The 17,882-nt window shown below is 49.7% G+C and overlaps 9 protein-coding genes across 9 annotated transcripts; 5 read left to right on the top strand and 4 right to left on the bottom strand.

Annotated features, from left to right (window-relative positions):
• Nucleotides 1-661: 661 nt before the first annotated feature.
• Nucleotides 662-3,577, bottom strand: K444DRAFT_608312 (uncharacterized protein; the record flags this gene model as incomplete). Its single annotated transcript, XM_024879355.1, has 3 exons — nt 3,467-3,577; nt 3,354-3,410; nt 662-3,300 (listed from the first exon to the last, which is right to left on the bottom strand). Coding segments are annotated over exons 2-3 (2,624 nt in total), but the record flags the coding sequence as incomplete, so codon positions are not given.
• A 505-nt stretch (nt 3,578-4,082) lies between these two features.
• Nucleotides 4,083-5,572, bottom strand: K444DRAFT_553795 (acid phosphatase/Vanadium-dependent haloperoxidase). The gene is made up of 5 exons (XM_024876628.1): nt 5,367-5,572; nt 5,256-5,312; nt 4,994-5,202; nt 4,602-4,946; nt 4,083-4,549 (listed from the first exon to the last, which is right to left on the bottom strand). Exons 1-5 carry the CDS (start codon nt 5,445-5,447, stop codon nt 4,327-4,329), a joined length of 915 nt encoding a protein of 304 aa, XP_024742642.1. The 5' UTR covers nt 5,448-5,572; the 3' UTR covers nt 4,083-4,326.
• A 2,461-nt stretch (nt 5,573-8,033) lies between these two features.
• On the bottom strand, nt 8,034-8,294 carry K444DRAFT_474368 (uncharacterized protein; the record flags this gene model as incomplete). Its single annotated transcript, XM_024872920.1, has 1 exon — nt 8,034-8,294. A coding segment is annotated over one exon (261 nt), but the record flags the coding sequence as incomplete, so codon positions are not given.
• Nucleotides 8,295-10,287: 1,993 nt separating this feature from the next.
• K444DRAFT_185990 (MED7-domain-containing protein) lies at nt 10,288-11,447 on the top strand. The gene is made up of 3 exons (XM_024870886.1): nt 10,288-10,653; nt 10,747-10,932; nt 11,000-11,447. Exons 1-3 carry the CDS (start codon nt 10,390-10,392, stop codon nt 11,291-11,293), a joined length of 744 nt encoding a protein of 247 aa, XP_024742644.1. The 5' UTR covers nt 10,288-10,389; the 3' UTR covers nt 11,294-11,447.
• A 129-nt stretch (nt 11,448-11,576) lies between these two features.
• Nucleotides 11,577-11,750, bottom strand: K444DRAFT_518940 (uncharacterized protein; the record flags this gene model as incomplete). The annotated part of the gene is made up of 1 exon (XM_024873910.1): nt 11,577-11,750. One exon carries the CDS (start codon nt 11,748-11,750, stop codon nt 11,577-11,579), a length of 174 nt encoding a protein of 57 aa, XP_024742645.1.
• Nucleotides 11,751-11,928: 178 nt separating this feature from the next.
• On the top strand, nt 11,929-12,626 carry K444DRAFT_185963 (uncharacterized protein). The gene has a single exon (XM_024870885.1). The coding sequence runs from the start codon at nt 12,098-12,100 to the stop codon at nt 12,470-12,472; it is 375 nt and encodes a 124-aa protein (XP_024742646.1). The 5' UTR covers nt 11,929-12,097; the 3' UTR covers nt 12,473-12,626.
• Nucleotides 12,341-13,900, top strand: K444DRAFT_608319 (alpha/beta-hydrolase). The gene has a single exon (XM_024879356.1). It carries the CDS (start codon nt 12,780-12,782, stop codon nt 13,776-13,778), a length of 999 nt encoding a protein of 332 aa, XP_024742647.1. The 5' UTR covers nt 12,341-12,779; the 3' UTR covers nt 13,779-13,900.
• Nucleotides 13,901-14,566: 666 nt separating this feature from the next.
• Nucleotides 14,567-16,284, top strand: K444DRAFT_608321 (uncharacterized protein). Its single transcript, XM_024879357.1, has one exon. The coding sequence runs from the start codon at nt 14,918-14,920 to the stop codon at nt 15,959-15,961; it is 1,044 nt and encodes a 347-aa protein (XP_024742648.1). The 5' UTR covers nt 14,567-14,917; the 3' UTR covers nt 15,962-16,284.
• Nucleotides 16,285-17,097: 813 nt separating this feature from the next.
• Nucleotides 17,098-17,552, top strand: K444DRAFT_581978 (HET-domain-containing protein; the record flags this gene model as incomplete). Its single annotated transcript, XM_024877770.1, has 1 exon — nt 17,098-17,552. Exon 1 carries the CDS (start codon nt 17,202-17,204, stop codon nt 17,550-17,552), a length of 351 nt encoding a protein of 116 aa, XP_024742649.1. The 5' UTR covers nt 17,098-17,201.
• Nucleotides 17,553-17,882: the final 330 nt, after the last annotated feature.

The raw sequence follows: 17,882 nt of genomic DNA on the forward strand, positions 1-17,882 counted from the left end.
CAGGATTACCGATGTAAGTACTGATCTGAACACCATATTAACTAGAGTGTACCTTGAACAGCGTCCGAGATCGCTATTCACGTCTCTAAGAAACTCCACCCTATTAATTCAATACATACGAAACCTTCTCGGAATTTTCGAAATTATAAAACACGTATAGTTCTGTTCAGAAATTTGGTTTGTTACATAGTGATTACGCACGCTGTATTGACCAGACTATCTACAGGAGTGCCATAACAGATAGCAGTATCCACAAGACTAAGTGGAGGCTCAAGTTGAGCTCGCAGAAGCGATGAGAAAATAAAGACTTTTAATTACAGGACATAATCAAATTGATTTAACATACAACAGTCTATGGCACATGGCAGGAGATGAAGTACACGATGTTGGATTGTCAGTACGTTGGTATACTAAACCAGACGATAAAAAGGATGTTTGATACCGCAAAGCTTGAGAAAAAGATAAACGAGAAAATAAAAGAGAGAGATTAAGAAAGGTGGCAACGGTTAATAAAAGCATACACCGAGAGACTCAATTCAACTCCCCGTTAGACACACGAAAGCGGGGTGCCGAGCTGCTGTGGCAACAAGGAAACCTATTCCAAATTTCCAATTCCCGGGACGGCAAACTAAGATGCAACTTAAAGAACACAAAAAGTAAGCCGCCTCCAAGCCTCAACACCACCAGATCTATCTCCTACTTATCAGGATGCATCTTCCCCCCCTTATGCACTATCTTCGGCACCTGATACCCAGCCTGCGTAAGAGTGCTCGTCATCTGACTGATATGGTGGTCCATTTTGTTGTTCGCCCTCTCAATATCATTGTTGCTCATGTTCTTCCGCAGTGGCGAATTGACATTAGGTAACGCCTTGTTCCCCTTGATATTATAATATAGAACATAGTTCTTGAGCTGGTGTACCCTTCGTTTCTTCGTCTCCCACTCCTTGCGCACCTTCTCGTAGTCGTTATTCCCGCTTCTGTCATCCGAATTCGAGTTATTCTCATCTTGTGTGTATTTTGTACTGCCGTCCGTGTTGTGGTCGTTCTTTTTGTTGGGGTCAAGGACTTTGAAATAGATCTGATGTCCAATGCCCGGCACAAACCACGTCGTCGACTGGATTACATCCGGATGCGGCCACATGCCTTCCGTGATCTCCCTCGCCGCCTTCTCCTTCTCGCTCTCGCCTCTATTCAGCGCATCTCTGAAATACCGATCTTTGCTCGTGAGCGGCATGATTGTTGGCACCGGGGCGGTAATTGTCTTCAACTCCCCCGTTTTCTCGTCTTTGATCTGAACGTTCTTTTGATCCAGATGGAGATGCCAATGTGAGAGCACAAGGCGGGCATAACTGGTCGCGGCAACGAGCTCGTACCATCGTGCGTTGTAGTCTGGATCGTGGATGTGACCTTCAAGGAGCGGTGTTCCGTATGCGGTACCCGGAAGCTTAAGCTCTATCATGCAGGTAAGCAACTGATTGATCCTCACTTCGAGTATTCTCAACTCCGAATTCATGAGGTTCAACGCCAGGTTATCAGGGGAAGACCATGGCTTGCTTTGCTGTTCGAAGTGCGTTATCCACTGTGGCGGTACATGTCCGTTGGCCACGATGCTGTTGGTGAGGGCCTGAATTGCTTCCTGCATAGCAGTGTAGATTCCGAATTTCTTCTGCATTCGAGGGTCAGGGGCTTGCTCTGTAGGCGAGGCAACGACGGGGCGTATATCGTCCAGGATACCGACAAGCACGTCTTTGAAGACTCGGTCGGATCGGCGCAGCATCTCTCGGACGACAGGATCGTAAACAATCTCCTCGCCACTGGGAAGAAGTTCTTTGGGACTCAAGTTTCTGATTCTGATAGCAAGTTGCAGAGCGCGGTTGTAGAGACGTTGAACCTCGTTGACAGTAAGCTTCTGAGTAAGATATTCAGAGCTAGTGGCCATCAAGTTTGTGATCTTATTCGCCTCCAAAAGATGCTGCGACGTGGGCACGAAGCCGGATCTGCTCGTCTGGTCGTTGCGAGGAACTTCAGGTGCCCAAACAGGTAGCGCTTCGTTCGAATTAACAAGCGTATCAGTGAGGTCAACAATCACCTGGCATAGCCGCTCATAGATAGGGAACATCCGATACGCGTTGTCCTCATATGTGGTGTTCATATCGATCGACCAGTCTTTTGGCTTCGTCGTGTCCCAGCCGTTCCGAATAGCAATCACGTTGCCGCCCAGTCTGTCGACCTCACGCTCTAGTCTGTTCTTCAACGCTCTAGTCCTCTGAAGTTCCTCTTCGAGTTGCTTGATGGTGAAATCAACTGTATTCGTTGCTCCCAGCCCTTTCACACCCAATGCCTTCAATCTCGCAACTTCGATCGTGACAGCACGCAGGTAAGCCATGAGATCCATATGCCACGCATCCTCCTTCGGCATGCCAAACTTAATCGCCGCATCCACAACCATCTTATCATTATAAGCGTGCGAATCGAGAAGTTGCCTGCACTTGTATTCCAGCGCAGAGATCTTCAACTGGCATCCTGCCTCATCTTGGCATTTCTCAGAATGGATTTCTCTCTCTGCAGCAAGTGCTTGTCGAGTCTGCATCCCAGCTTCGATGAGAGCCTGGTTGTCCCGTTGAAGCATCCTGATCTTGGCTTTCAAGTCGTCGACCTCCGTTACCGCAACGAGCATGTTCTCCCCGGCCCCGCGTGCATAATCAATTTGTTCTTTCCACTTGACGATTTCAGTGTTGTATTTCGAACGCAGGTTGTTTTTCTCCAGTATCCAGTTGTCTTTTTCCTGTTCCAAGTCTGCAACCCTGCGTTGTGCGCGATCAAACTCAGAGTGGATACGATCGTTGGGAGGGGTTGCGACGAATGTGCTCACTGTCGGGGTACGATTGTAAGCACCGTCACGCTCCCTGGTGCTGCGTCTCAACTGGGTTTCGAGGGAATCGACATTGATCCGGAGTTGATCGATTTCCACGCTCTGTCGAGTCTCTGCTGCAGCCCATGCATTGAAGCACGTACACGGATCCACATGAAGGCATTGATTCCTGTCAGTGAGACCCCCGTCAGTCGGATCTGTCAAGTCATTTTGTAAAGGGTCCTCGGGGGGTGCGAAGTCGTTGTCGACAATGTTTATTCTTGTCAACTGCCAGGCTCGAAAAAGCAACACTGATCCACAAAGAAGAGCCAAAGCCCAATTTGTACACAACCATATTATTGATATGGAGATGAGGCCGAAAACCCAGATGTGGTTTCCCCAGATGTATACCAGGCGCTCCAGCAGGTAGGCAACGAAACGGATGAACTATTGCCGTCAGCTTGAGACGATCAGTTGGCGATACATGGCCTGGTACTTACTTTGTTCAAGATTGGACGAAACATACAGTAGAAGAATGATCCTACGACAGCAATTCTCTAATACAAGTCAGATTATCTCTCTCAGCGGCCAAAGACATCGAAGAACAACTGACCACCCAACTCGAAAAAGCATAAGGATTAAACAACCACGCCAAAACCCCGCTCGGGGTCGGCATCAACTTCCCTTGCCTTTCCCACCCATCCTCATTCCCCGTACACCGCATATATCTCCAATACTCGCTCATCTTCAGATCCCTCCACGGATACACCTCCTTCTTAATCCTCATGCACGGCTCTGTCAAAACATCGTGGCCGAGTGACGCCTTGCCGTACTCAAGAAAATAGTAGATGAGACCCCAAGCGAATTTCCACGAATATTGAAGAAGAATGATGGAGCTGCACATGAGGAGGAGCGCTTGGATCAGTTTTAGGGTGGGGGGTTGTTCCCTCCAGCGGGTGTATTTGGAGTCGAACCAAGCGCGGCCGAAGCGTGCCAGTGGAGGACTTGGAGTAAGGGGGCGGATGACGTTCATTGTGTGAGAGTGAGTCGAGGCCCGATTACCTTCTGAAAAAGTTCACCAGCAGTAGAAGCAGTGCTTGTTGGAAAGAGAGTAGATTTGGAGATAGAAGCACTTGCCTTTAGTTCTATTCTCGATTAAAATGGGTTGTGAACTAAGATGCAATCGAAGTGGTTTGTGAGCAGATCAATCGGGGCGAGGAAAGAGAAGCGTAGAATGTGAGTCCAATTCGGGCGAAGACAGAGGGCATGGTCGTGAATCTGAGAATAAAGAGCTGTTCCCGACGAGTATGCAAACCGACGATTTTTAACAAAGAAAATACACGACTACCTAAAACGGATATACATCAAACAACAAAGAATTCATGAATTGATCAAAGAGGTATTGTACTTTCCTCGCTAACTTGACATCCAAAGTATGTACTCCAATTCATGCATATATTCTGTTATCGTATCCTAGTGCTCATGCTCGTCTTCGCTCAACACGAAGTCCTCTGGACCTCGAACTGCCTCTTCGTCGTTCTTTATCTTCGCAAATCCTTCGTTGAAACTAGATTCTCTTGATGGGAATGGTTCATCGCATTTGGGTGAGTGTAGTCGAGGGTAGTACCTTCTGTAGGAGAAATATGCGGTGCTCATGCCGAGGATCGAGCCACAGGTTACGTCGTAAACGTCGTGGCTGCGGAAATCATTAGTTGTCCTTTCCTTTGAGAAAGTGGCAAGTGACATACCGATAATCTTCACATCGACTAATCGCAATTAACGCAGCACCGATCAGCGGTGAAATGGTAAGTAAAGCCCTCGTAAGATCCGTCCTTGGGCGGAAAACATGCATCTGCCCCGCAAAGAACAGAGCAAGAAATCCCAGCCCACTAAACGCAAAACTCGAATGCCCCGAAGGAAAACTCCTCCATCCGTCATGCAAAGTATGGTGATCTGTCTCTGTACAAACCGAAATGTCGACTAGTACGTCTTTGGGGGTTGTATTCGCTGGTTTGCACCGAGATATCAAGTCGGGTCGGGGCCGTCCAACTGCGTTCTTGACCACATCGGTGATGAATGTTGTAAGAAAAATGCTACCAATCTTCAGCAAAGAGTATGAGGACATAGAAGGAATGTTGACCTTATAAGCAGTCCTAGTATTGTAACATGGAATTTATGTATGTTTGCCCTTGCAATGGCCAACCAAATTACCAAGCAAATAAACGGCACCACCCCCGCATAGAAGATGTTCCATAACACTGGGACTCTCTCCTGCAGCGCATGCGGATAGAGTATATTGATGTTATTTATGAAGAACATTCGGTGGAAGGGCTCGACGAAGAATTGGATCTATTTCCTGGTTATCAGGGCTATTCCAACTTTTGCTGCCGAAGACGATGTACCGAGAAATATGCAACCATCAAGAGCGTGAAACCCAGGTAATCCGGCGCGTATGTCTTCTACAAACACGAAGTCAGTAAAGAAGCCTATGGAGAGCAAGAGTGAGAAATTACCTGCCAAAATCTAGCAAGAGACCCAATCCACCCTGTTCTCGCAGCGAGACCCCCATCGGGAGACTGCGAACTGCGCGGCATCTTCCTCCTCAAGAAACGGCCAACATGCCTAACAAAGCGGAGAGATATTAGGCAGGGAATTCTGGCGGTGAAGCGTGGTTCGAGAGGATTTGTACAAGTGTGCGGGTAATGATATCGGTGTTGAGATTGGCCACGCGAGCAAGTCCGAGAACAGCCTTGCCAAGCGTTTGGAAATTTGCGCCCTCCGCCCCCTCCCCCGGCACCCGCCCGTCGCCAAAGCTAGGCGAGCGGGGGTGAGCGGCGGTACTCTCGCAGTGGGTAAGGAGGGAGCGGCTGGGCGGGGAACCCGGAAAGTCGCATCAGCACGTGGGGGCCCGACGTAAGGGTTGAATGCCTGAGGCAATAAACTGTACACAGTAAAGAATAATAACTATTTTACGTGCCTCTAGCCAAGGCTTGAGTTAGTTCGGGAATAACGAATAGGCACACGGGCCACCTTTCTGGCTTCTTTGAGTTTGAAACAAAATCCTTATTATCTTGTCCTTATGCGAACCTCAGCAGCGATGCCGGCGGCTGATCCCAGAACATGCCGTCTTCTAGAAAATCCAATTCGTCCGGCTCGTCCGATCCTGCGTTCCTAGAATTTAACGAAGAGGACGTGAGCAGAGACAGGGACTGCGTCACTGCATTTACAGACAGCCCTTCCTTCTCTATTTCTTCACCAAAGGCTGCAAGCTGTTCTTTGAAGGAGGCTGTGCAGGCATGATTCGGCCCATACATCTGCTCGGATAACATGACTGCTTTTTCCAAATAGCGCAGAGCGCTCTTCCATTCCCCGTTGCGTCGATGATGCTGTGCAATCTGAACCGCGAAGAAACATTGGTGGTGTAAGTTGCTGGGGTCTAGTAACCCTTTTGCCTGGTTGAAGAGATATTCTGCTCTTTGAGACTGGTGTGACTTGGAAAGCGTGTCTGCCTCCAAGATGATCGTGATTAGAAGGCGCTGCAAGGTCGCAGGTTGCCTAGATGCAGCATCTGCTAAATGTGCCAGAAAATTGTCGTCGATCTTTAGATCCAGGACATCGATTCTGCGAGGTCTGTCGTAGTAATGGTGCTGTAGGGCTAAAGTGATTGACACAGCAGCAGACGAAACACTCTGTTCGTTTAAATTCTCACATCCTGCAATGACCCGTGAGAAGTAGGACTCAGCTTCAGCGAAGTTACCCTCGTTGTCAAAACTAACTGCCTGATTGAATTGACATTGTACCAAACCAGCTGTCATGTTGAAATCACATTGCGTCAGGTGGAAGAAGAGGAGTGAAGTGACAGGAAGAGATGCGCGGTACTGCAAGATCTCAGTGGCTTGATTCGCATATTTCCTGCAGTTTTGAAAGGAACCTGCAGAGCGGTAGGTGTTCGACAGGCCAATGAGAGAACGAAGGTTTCGATTTTCGAAGTAAGCGTGACCTCTATCGGCTGGATTCTCTTCCGCAAGCAATCTTCTGTAGAGGTCTATGCTTGTCCGATAATCATGGAGCTCATTGCACGCTTCAGCGCAGGAAAATACAATCCGATGCATAAAGCCAGAATGTAGACCATAATACTCTATGCAACGCGTCGATAAACTCCCGTACTCCCTGAGGGCATCCTTTGGACGCTGCTGAAGTGTAAATACCTTAGCAAGTAAGAGACGATTGCAAACCCAGGCAAGATCTTCAGCACCCTCTTTCTCTGCCCCGGTTTGGAGAAGATTCTGCTCTACTTCGTGAAGGAGCCCCTGGTATGCGTAGATGTCGGCAAGTCCGTAGATGCAATTGAACATAATAAAAGTGCAGTCGAAGAGGTTCTCTTCTATGCATGTTTGCAAGACTTTCTCGTGGATAGAGATCGATTCATGGTACCTTTCCTTCGAACGGTAATATAGAGCGGCGAAATACAGCACTGACAGGATGTACTCGTAAGAAATGATGCGACATGAACGACACAAAGGCAATATTATTCGTGATAGCTCTGTGGCGGCCTCCTCGGCTTTCTCGTAGTCGAAGTTTGTGCAGTGGGAGCCGAGCATTTCGAAATGCTCTCTTACAGTGTTTGCGACATGGATCTGACACGATTGACACCCGTGGATTACTCTTATTCTCATGTTTTTAGCTTGGTTTTGTGCGATCGCTGTGTCTTCTCCCCACAGTTTCACCCTGTAAGAAGGAAGTGTGAACGAGAGATCATCCAGATCCGCCAAGGACATAGGGCGACGGTCGGAATGGCAACTGTTACGTTTCTTAAACACAGAATACGTACGGCCAGACAAATTGCTGAGTGACCTTCGTAACGCTAGGCTTCCGTGCTGAAATGCGGAAACAGTAGAAGCGACACTCGCGATTGACCCATTCGTCCTTGCTACTCGACATAATGCGTCAGAGAGGGAGGATCTATTGCTTGGCATGGTGCAGTAGCTGACAAAGGATGGTGTTGCTGATTGCCTTGTCAGTTATATGGGTTTGCAGCTGGGAGTGAGTAACTCACAGGCAGTTGGGGAGACTCTCTTGCCATTTTTAACTTGGCTTCTCTTGGCGTAGTGACTAAATCTTTCTGGCAGAATATCTCGTCCCTTATATCTGAACTTTGTGTGTTTGTCCTCCTCAAGCTTGCGCTTCGTTGACTTTGCCAGCATGAGTTGCATAACGGAAGATTTGATATTCTTGTCGAAACCCCAATCTTTCAGCTGCATTTTGAACTTTCTTTCCCCAGCTACGAAATTCTTCTCATCCTTCAAATACCGCATGGTCTCCTCCACTGTCTTGTCCTCATCTAGATAAAGTCTCTCAATGAGGGCTTTCTGGTGTTCCCACTCTTCTGGAGAATGGCGATTTTTGACGTGCCGTTGCCTTGCAGAGAGCGTGGAACTTTCCCCAACGGGCATAGCAGGGCTCGAGTCCATGGTGTCGATAAAAGAGGTAGTTCGTGGTCGATTAAAAGAACATGGGACAGTTGCTTATCACGAGCGACCGAGATATTGAAAACAAGGGTGTGGTTCACGAGAACGTGGTGCTGGGGACTCCGGGGCGTTTAAATGCTTTAGAGGGATGTCTCCAACAGCGTAGCAAAAGTGCATTAAAGCACGCTCCGGGAGCCTGATCGGAGGAGCGCACGATAGGGCGAAGTGGAAGCCCCATGGACAGTTGCAGGCTTCGAAGATGCCCAACTGAGAGCAAGGCGAACTCGTCCTGCGCCATCGCGTATTCTTGCCCAGCCAGCGGTGCATCGGTTAAAACCTTCCAGAACAAAAGTGCATTCGAAGCTGCTGTCAACCAATATAGGAATGGTCTGGCTGCCACGTGCCTACCCTTCAACATCGCGTCTTTGACAACATTCGGACGCTCAGTCCTTGGATCAAAAGCCCTACAATCGTTGAAGAAGCAAAATGACCAGATAGTGGCCGACCCTAACAGTCTCTCAATACATTCAAAACTTGACGGATTTGATGTGCGAGAACATTGAGTGTATGACCACTGCGATTACATAAGAAACCGTAAGGCAAAATCATATGGCGAGATGAGCTGAGCGGGCAGCAAGCCCACTAACCGAATGCCACCTACAAGAGAAAAGAGAGTTGGTTCATAATACTAATGCAATGGAATCGTCCGTACTGCGTGCATTCCACGTGCATAGTTCCACAATATTTACCCTCTCCTCGGTGACCTTGCCAAATAAATTTCCGAACAGGCTCCACCAAATCCCCCCTCTGACAACGACAATAGGCCACTCATCTGCGAATCCTCGAATATAAAGTTCTCGTTGGTATTTGCATGCTTATTTGCGTTGTCTTTATCTAGAGGTGACTTAAAGCCAAATTTGCACACCGAGTGTAGCACTTTTGCTGCGTATGACTAATATGCCCTCTAATTGCAAGGATCGTTAAACATTGGCTCTGGTAGTCGCCGACAAAAGCATGTGGTTGCTTCCGATAGGTTTTTTGCTAGTGTTCCTCATTCTTCTAGCCCGTTCCAGGAAGCTGATCGTACCAATGGGTGTAAATAATAGAGTTGCTCGTGTGAATCATCGGCTTTGATTTTTCTGCGCGACATCATAGGATACGCTTGAAGATTATCAAGTGCAACCCAGATATCGATCCTATTCGCACCTTTGGTCAATGCTTGAGACGGCAATCTCTTTGGGGTGGCTTGCTCGTCAAGCATAACAGAGATAGAATGAAGTTCTTCTGTAAATGGATAGGCTGTCGCAAGATAGTTGAAGGCAAGCTCCCATGTTTTGATAATTGGTTAGCGGGCTGGCCCTTTCCCTGTTGTCCCGATGGAATGGTTAGCGGATACCGAGTAATTTGGAGTAGTGAACAAACTAGTTCCACAAATTCAGAGCTTAGCAGGTTGGCCTTCGAAGCATCGCTCCCACAATAAATTTGCCATACACGATAACGTTGAATGGTGAGGCAAACGAATTACTGGTCACGTGCGACTGAGATCCAAAATCGCCTCCGGCAGGGAAAGTTTGAGAGTGGATACTATCACGATATTATAATGATTAAAAAGGTGGCTATATTGTAAATCTAATAGGTATTAGCGAGATGTATATTTAGATAACATAGACGAAGGGATAACCGATTCTCTAGGGAGCAGATGAGGATTCCCCTGAGCATAATCCAGCCGACTTATCAGCGTGCTCAGGGCTCAGGGGCCAGGGCTCGGCTCAGGTTAGAGCAGCGAATGCTCGAAAGACAGAAGCGGACTTTGGAAAGGTTTAGATTCGGCGCTAATTATGGTAAAAGTAGCGTGTTCGGGTGAGCGTCGCGAAATGGATTTGCACAAAAATGGTATGCACCAGGTCTACTGAGGCGCCAAGGAATGCCGAATTCGCGAACTTCAACTTTCCACCAAATAGCACAGCAACACACAACTTCATCGCCATCGTGAGGGCTTGCGCGCCTGTAATCCTGGTCGCTAGACCCCACCGTCCCCTCAAGCTTGCGTCAGAAGAAAGCAGAGAACATGGAAGAACAGCAACAGCAAAACGTCCTCGCAGCCGCCTTCCCAACACCCCCTCCCTTCTGGCAATCCTTCACCCCTGAGAACCTCTCCTCCATCTCCTCTCTGCGAGCTGCCGAACCCCAATCATCATCCTCTAAAGTCGAACCAGATCCCGCGACTGAGCTCCCCATCCGACTCCTCGACCTCCCCGCCGAGCTGCGATGCCTACAACCACCCGAGCCGCCTGTCGAGGGTCTTTACAGGTGTTTTGGGGATCTGTATAACGTGCGTACATACTGGAATCACAATTGACGGGAATATGGAGATTAGGGGTCTTGGGAGAATGAAGATTGCAGGCTGATGAATATGTTTGGGCAGATGAACGATCCATTACCAAGTCTCGAAGAACAAGGAATCGAGCAACTCTACACACCACCACTAACACCCACCTCCAACAACGGCGGAAAGCACACCGATCGCGCGCTGATCCTAAAACGAATCGCCAAATCTCTGCTGCTGAACTTTCTGGAATTGGTGGGCATCATGAGTGTCAATCCTGAGCAGGTTTGTTGCTCCTCTTTATTCCACCTCCACTCCCTTCCCCATTGAGCTGGACTGATGAGAGATACAGTACCAAGAAAAGATACAGGACTTAAGGACACTATTCATCAATTTCCACCACCTTTTAAACGAATATCGACCGCATCAAGCGAGAGAAAGTCTTATTCAGATGATGCAGACTCAATTGGAGAGGAGTAGAGCGGAGACACAGGGCATCAGGGAGATGAAGATGAAGGTTGAGGGGATACTCGAGGGACTCAGTCACGCTAAGTTGGCGGAGGAGAAGGAGAATGAGGAGAGTGGGAACGAGGTGGTGGAGGATAGGAGGGATGTTTGGGAGGCGTTGGAGAGAGAGTTTGGTTGAACGCTGTTGCAGATGTTGGATGGATATCTTTGGGCAAGCAGAACTGAGGACATTTCGGCATATGGAAGAGTTGTACGATACCCAGGAGATCGCACAATACCATCAAACCTCGAGAGAGACAAGGAGACACCATCGATTCCCTGAAAGACTATCGCATCAATCACCACGCAAATGCAAACCGGTATCACCCTCCCATTCCCCCACTATATCAGCCCCCCAAACTCCTCCCCCAGCCATAAATCATCTCTCATCATCTCCCCATTCTAATCCCCTACGGCCCCTCTCACAAAATCGTGCAAGGAATCGGAATGCAGCAGCATTCGTACCCATCACACTCAATGCACTTTGTCTTTCCTGCTGCGCCTCCCTCGGGATTCACGATCGAGGAGATGGTAGAGGAGGCTGCGGAGCCGGGACTGTTGCGGTTTACGAGTTGGGAGGTAGAAGAGGTGCACATTTTAACTGACGGGAGCGGGGTTAGCTTGGGCGAGCAGAGGGGAAAGGACAGAAGGGGGCCTACTGGCGGGATTGTTGGTGTATTGATTTGGTAAGTGGATTTTGAGGGTTCTGGGTGGAATTGATTTGATTGCCCTGAGATTGCTTGAATGGAGAAGTTGGGCTGCAAACTTATGATGTCAGTACATCTGCCAACGCTGAAGTTTACCCTGGATTCAGACGGTTGACCGAAGGCGAGGACTTACATTCTTGAGCACGAAACGAGGGTTGTGTAAAAGAAAGAATCAATCGAGAGAAAGGTTGTTGTCTGAACTCAAATACCTAGCCTTGGCTGGCGTGTCAAGTCGCATGAATCTGGATCTTGGAAGCTTGGAGGTGAATGTCGATTGGTCAGTACAATCTGGAGGGCGCTACGTAATCGCTGTGGCGGAAGTTGCAGCCACGATCGATGACCCCACACGTGGAATTCAAGGGGTCAATTTGAACTTCAACTTCACAAGTCAGGTTGCAATATTTTCCTTTGCTCTCATTGCTACTTATATGCATTGTTCAATGGCCTGCTCTTTTCTTCTTGGCAGCAGTGTCTTTTGTTCCATCGCCTCATGCCCGCCAATGATCTCGCCCGATCAATTTTCAACACCACAATTTCACTCCGTTCCGTCTCTTGAGATTAAACACGATTCAGATGCCTCACCATCGAAAGATACAGATAATCGGATATAACCCACGGTTTTAGAACAGCTCCTAACTCCGTCTTCTTTTCGAGTCTTGCAAAACACTTTAGCGTGAACAGCTCGCTGGTTTCTACAAATTGAGACTAGTGTTTCCCACCTCCTTCGGCTTCCTAGGCTCCACCTAAACTAATTGAAGAGGATCCTTAGTCAAGAGTTTGAAGCCATCTTGACTATATATTCCTCGGAACTCTCATTCTTGAAGATGTCGTTCGATGCTTCAATTCAATATCATTCAAAAATTAATCACCTAAGTGAAGGAAAGAAAAGAGGAAACATCGCAGTAAGACATCATCACCATGGCCATAGAAGCAACTCTTCCTCGAGTCCCCAAGGACCACGCCTTGATAGGTGACGCTGCAAACCTACCCTCCAGCACACCCGTTCCAATCATCTCCATCAGTCCTCTGGTATTGCCATATCCAGGACGCATTGTGGACTTCCAGCTCAAAGTCTCAGCGCCAATAACTGGGAGCAACTTACCAATCGTACTGCTCTCCCACGGCCATGGAATGTCGAACAACCTATCTTCACTCAACGGCTACGGTCCACTCGCATCCTTTTGGGCGTCTCACGGTTTCGTTGTCATCCAGCCTACTCACCTCAGCTCCAAATCCCTCTCCCTTCCACCAACAACTCCAGGGGCACCCCTCTTCTGGCGCTCCCGCGTCGAAGACATGTCCTTCATCCTGGATCACCTCGACACGATCGAATCACACGTCCCCACGCTTCAAGGTCGACTCGACAGATCCCGCATAGCGGTAGCAGGGCACTCACTCGGCGGACAAACCGCCACCTTGCTCCTAGGCGCCACACTCAAAGACCCCGACTCCGGAGAAGTGTACTCCCTCCCGGACCCCAGAATCAAAGCCGGCATCGTGATCGCCGCGCCTGGGAACGGCGGGAAAGATCTCAGCACGTTTGCGTACGAGAACTTCACTTGCCTCCGGCACCCATCATTTGCAGAGATGAAGTCTAAAGCTCTCATCGTGGCGGGAGACAAGGATGTCTCCCCGTATCTGTCGACGAGGGGCGCGGACTGGAGGGCCGATCCGTACGAGCATAGTCCCGGCCCGAAGGATTTGTTGACGCTGGCGGGGGGAGAGCATGGATTGGGGGGTATTGCGGGGTATGATGCGCAGGAGACAACGGATGAGAGTCCCTTGATGGTGGCGGTCGTGCAGAGGATGACGGTGGCTTGGTTGAAGAGTGCCTTGGGTGAGAACGGTGAGGCATGGGGGGAGGCGTGTAAGGCTTTGGAGGGGTTGAAGGGATTGGGGAGGGTTGAGTGGAAATGAGCGCCTGAGAAGAGGATGAGAAATAAGAAGAGAAGCAGAAGGGCCGCAAGGTGATTAAAGAGAAAATGGAAGAGAAGTTGAGACAGATGATAGAAAATAAGCAGAGAGAGACTCTTCCCCTGGCACGTGACCACCCATCCACCACTCTAGCGCAAGGTACCCGAGCACTAAAAATAGGATATCCATTCCAACTCTTGAATTCGAATACAACTCAGAAACGAGCCTTTTCTCCTTCCCATTCCCTATCCTCTGCCGGGTCCGCTCGCATGTCGTTACCTCCGCAGGTAACAAGCCACAACTCAATGACCTCATCGCCCAGGTTGAAAGGATTCATGAAGTCTATTTTTAGACCTCCCACAGAGATTTGCTTTTTCAAGATAGGGTAACGTTTTAATTCTCCGCGGTTTCAGACGAATCGGTTTCTTACTGTACACTTCGGCCGATTCTCTCACCATACTTTCCAGACGTTCGTTTCAAGCTCGAACTACTGTCATGGAATCAGCCAAGCGGGTAACTCCACATGTCTCCCTTCATCCCACCTCATGTTTACTGTACCAAGCCCCCCTTCCGTATCCCCCACATGCATGATGTCGTCCAGTTCGCCCGTCAGCCTCGTCTCGTATTCCCAGCCACGAGCCTGCATTGCGTCTGATAGCCCCCAAGCGGGCCAGCTCATCTCGCCTAGCGCACCCGTTCAAGACATCAGCGCCAAATGCGCCACTCACGAGCCGCCCTTCGTCTCTGTTCTCCATGCGCCCCCTTCTGCCCACTGCCCAGCCCTACTATTATCAGTCCGCCGACCATGCTGCTTTCAGCTCTCGGTCGCGGGCGACAATGAATCGGCCCTCGACGCGAACTTGTGAGGGTGAGGAATCGAAGATAACCTTGCTCTGTACTCCCAAGCGACCAGTCTCTCGCCAAGACTGCGTGGGTATCCCCTTCCCCTTCCCCTTCCCCTGCGCCTGCACCCGCACCTGCGCCCGCACCTGCGCCCGCCCCGCTGCTGCACTTGAGTGTCTTGTTGGTTGCGCTTCTCAATCTCCTTTCAACACTCCTTCTGCTCTCCGTCTGTCCTCTCACTGTCGTTCTCGTTCTCGTTTTCGTTTTCAGTTCGATCAATTTGTTGCGCAAGCACTCTCATGGCGAGCACGCTCATCACGACGACCCGAACCCTCACGCCTGTGATCCTTCCCGCGTCACCTATCGCGCAGCCTGCGCAGGCTGACAAGATCAACCTCTTGGCTTCAGGTTCAACAACACGGCACCTCCTCTCCTCCCTCCCTCCCACAGCCATAATGTCTGCTCCGTCGTCGACCTCCCCTCCGCCTCCGCCCCCGATGCCCGGCGGCGGCCTCTCGATCGGCGCGAAAGCAGGCATCGCGGTCGCGATCGCCGTGTTGGTCGTCCTGGTCGTGTCCCTCTGTATCTGTCTGCACATCTCCTACCGCAACAAACGCCTAAAACCCTACCGACAAGACAAGACATTTCAAACTACATATCCGGGGCAAATACCCTACGCATTCCAGAATAACAATATAGGACAAGGAGAAGGAAGGGCGCCGCTGCTGAGAGATGGGAGTTACATGGACGTATCAACGCGAAACGGGTCCTCGGTGTCGGCGCAATCGAGTCCGTATCTGGGGAGTCCGGATATGGGAGGCTACTCGCCAGGCGGGATGGAAAGACTACAATACTCACCGGGCGGAATGGAGACCCTTCCTCCGCCGGGACGAGATGATTTAAAACAGACGCGCTCGGGGGGCTCGAATAACGGTTATCTAAGTCCTAATTTCCTCAGCCCCGCAAGTCCGAACCTAGAGTCGAAGCTCGAAAATGAGCGCTGGCGAGAATCGCACTCCATGGCGGGGTACTTTGAGAATCAGCAGGTGGCAGCGGAGCCGAGACTCAGTCCGGGCGACAAGATGATTGCGGAGTGGCGGAAGGCCGAGATTGAGAACGCGAGGGAGAGGAGTCGGAGCACGAGTCGAGAACCGCATCCCATGGCCGATTATCAGATGGCGTTGCCGCCGTTCTACCCAAAGGGGTTTAAGGATATCAATGGGGAGGAGGAGGACGGGGGGAAGAGGAGGAGTCTGAAGGCGGAGGCCGAGAGGCTGTTGAGGCCGGAGATACATGAGATGGATGTTGGGGATGCGGAGCGGGGGCGGGGACATGATAGATGATAATGATATGATCATGGCTATTTTTGTTACGATGTTGCATTTCTGCGGAGATATCCATTGGTGGTGCAGGAGAGCGAAGAGGTGGGTGGGTTTATGGCGTTTTGATGAGCGAGGCGTTCTGGTCATCTGGGTTCTAGAGGCGGCATTCTCAATACAAGTTAACTGAACTTTCAAGTTGTTCTTCCCAGACAACCCGCACACGACTTCAGGGTAGCTGCGCCATGGAGCATAGATACCACCACAATGCTCACTTGGCTCTCCCACTTTCCCCTTTAAGCGAAGCAAAGCAAAGCACCCCATCCCATCCCATCAGAAACGAGTATTTGCACCGTTCTCTCTCTCCCTGAGTTAAGCCACTAAGCTTGTGATGTAAAGGTTGGAGCCGAAAATGGCGGGGGCGAATAAGAATACCTGAGGGAGTGATGACGTGGGGTAAACTAACGTCCCTTCTTGGCTTACAAACAGGAAGCGAATGTTGGCGGAGTATTTTGTTACTCAAACCCCGAAAAGAAGTCAACTCACTTTCTATCGGTCAATAGCATGTTCGGCATAGATCGCAAGAGACGAGTTAAGCCCGGCGGTGATGAGTGGTGGTAACACGGGTTGCCTGAGGAAGGGAGGGCCCACCAGAAGGAGTATCACGAAATGGGAGGACGCTGCAACCTCAGTGCAAGCGCTTTTGCATATATTTATGAGCAAGGAAATGGCTATTTGTGGCTTTTTCAGGGCGCATACGGGTTAGGTTCTCGTCCCCGGATAACTGACGTTTGGGGTCTTTTCTCGCGGCCATTACAAACTCTCTCTGATGTCGAAAAGCCCCATCTGGAGAAGCTCGAGACTCGGAAATATACGCTGATAGATGATTCTATTCCCGATTTCGCGGCTCCGTTTGCGGAAAAGGTCGATCGCCTGGGCCTAATGCCGTAGAGGCCGACGACATTAAGATTATGCCATTGCTGCGAGAACGTCTCTTTTTATCAAACGGGTGGAGGATGCCAAGTATGAAGTATTGGGCAACTTCTCACAGCTTGGTCCTGTAGTGCCTCACGACTCACGAGCTCTATCAGCTCGCTCGCCGGCTTTCCGAGCCGCTTGATCGCCAAAGGCTCAGCAAAATAAAGTTTACTGTCCAAGAAGGTTTTTTGAAATCGAAGGTGGATTCCGGCCAGAAGATTTGGGAGCGATCCCGACTCGAAAGCAGCAACAGAAGGCTTTGTGGCAGCATTTTCCGTCCTCCTCGATGACCGGAGTGGGGCATTCTTCCTCCTGCTACGGGAATGGCTGTACCAAGAATCACTGCGAATATGCGGATCTCTCTGCAGAGGATCCTCAACTTCCGACAAGATTGCTTGATGTTAGAAGCCCAGCAAAGTTATTGCCTTGCCACACAGAAGAGCGTGAACGAGGCAAATATATTGCGCTATCTTATAAGTGGGGCACAGTTCAGACATTTTCCAACAACGCGGGAGAACGTGAACAAATTATGCAGTGGGTTGCAGCTTCTGAATTACCGAAAGCGTTTCGTGATGCGATTGAAGTCACGCAGAAGCTTGGAGTCTCTTTCCTCTGGATTGACTCGTTTTGCACCTAATCTTAAAACATACCAACATCCATTTCCGTGTTTGGACACGAGGTACTGCTGCTTTAACCTCAGCCGAAACCCTGAGTCCTCGGCACGCTAATAAGTCAGCTAGAGAAGGGGCATCGTCTTCTGCCCCCCCCCGGGAATCGGTTATAGTTTCCTTGTTGACTATATATTAATATTGCTAACGCCTGCTACCTTAAACACAACCATCCCTTTCAGCATATCAAGATGTCGTGATAACTTCCGTTCTCGTTCCCTTGTTAAAAGTACTGCGGTCCCAGCTGGAGTCTATTTGTAGCACCGGGCCTTATACCCATCTCGCTTGGATAAAGGGCA

Source organism: Hyaloscypha bicolor (assembly GCF_002865645.1).
Source record: "Hyaloscypha bicolor E unplaced genomic scaffold K444scaffold_16, whole genome shotgun sequence".
NCBI lineage: Eukaryota > Fungi > Ascomycota > Leotiomycetes > Helotiales > Hyaloscyphaceae > Hyaloscypha > Hyaloscypha bicolor.

Excerpts from the sequence above, each read along its gene's own strand:
- K444DRAFT_608319 (XM_024879356.1), top strand. The coding sequence starts at position 12,780 with ATGGCCATAGAAGCAACTCTTCCTCGAGTCCCCAAGGACCACGCCTTG.
- K444DRAFT_553795 (XM_024876628.1), bottom strand. The coding sequence starts at position 5,447 with ATGCCGCGCAGTTCGCAGTCTCCCGATGGGGGTCTCGCTGCGAGAACA. Across the intron at positions 5,203-5,255 it reads TGATGGTTGCATATTTCTCG|ATCCAATTCTTCGTCGAGCC; the intron begins GTACATCGTCTT and ends ACCAGGAAATAG. Across the intron at positions 4,550-4,601 it reads AGTCGATGTGAAGATTATCG|CCACGACGTTTACGACGTAA; the intron begins GTATGTCACTTG and ends TGATTTCCGCAG.
- K444DRAFT_185963 (XM_024870885.1), top strand. The coding sequence starts at position 12,098 with ATGAATCTGGATCTTGGAAGCTTGGAGGTGAATGTCGATTGGTCAGTA.
- K444DRAFT_185990 (XM_024870886.1), top strand. The coding sequence starts at position 10,390 with ATGGAAGAACAGCAACAGCAAAACGTCCTCGCAGCCGCCTTCCCAACA. Across the intron at positions 10,654-10,746 it reads GTTTTGGGGATCTGTATAAC|ATGAACGATCCATTACCAAG; the intron begins GTGCGTACATAC and ends ATGTTTGGGCAG. Across the intron at positions 10,933-10,999 it reads TGAGTGTCAATCCTGAGCAG|TACCAAGAAAAGATACAGGA; the intron begins GTTTGTTGCTCC and ends TGAGAGATACAG.
- K444DRAFT_608321 (XM_024879357.1), top strand. The coding sequence starts at position 14,918 with ATGGCGAGCACGCTCATCACGACGACCCGAACCCTCACGCCTGTGATC.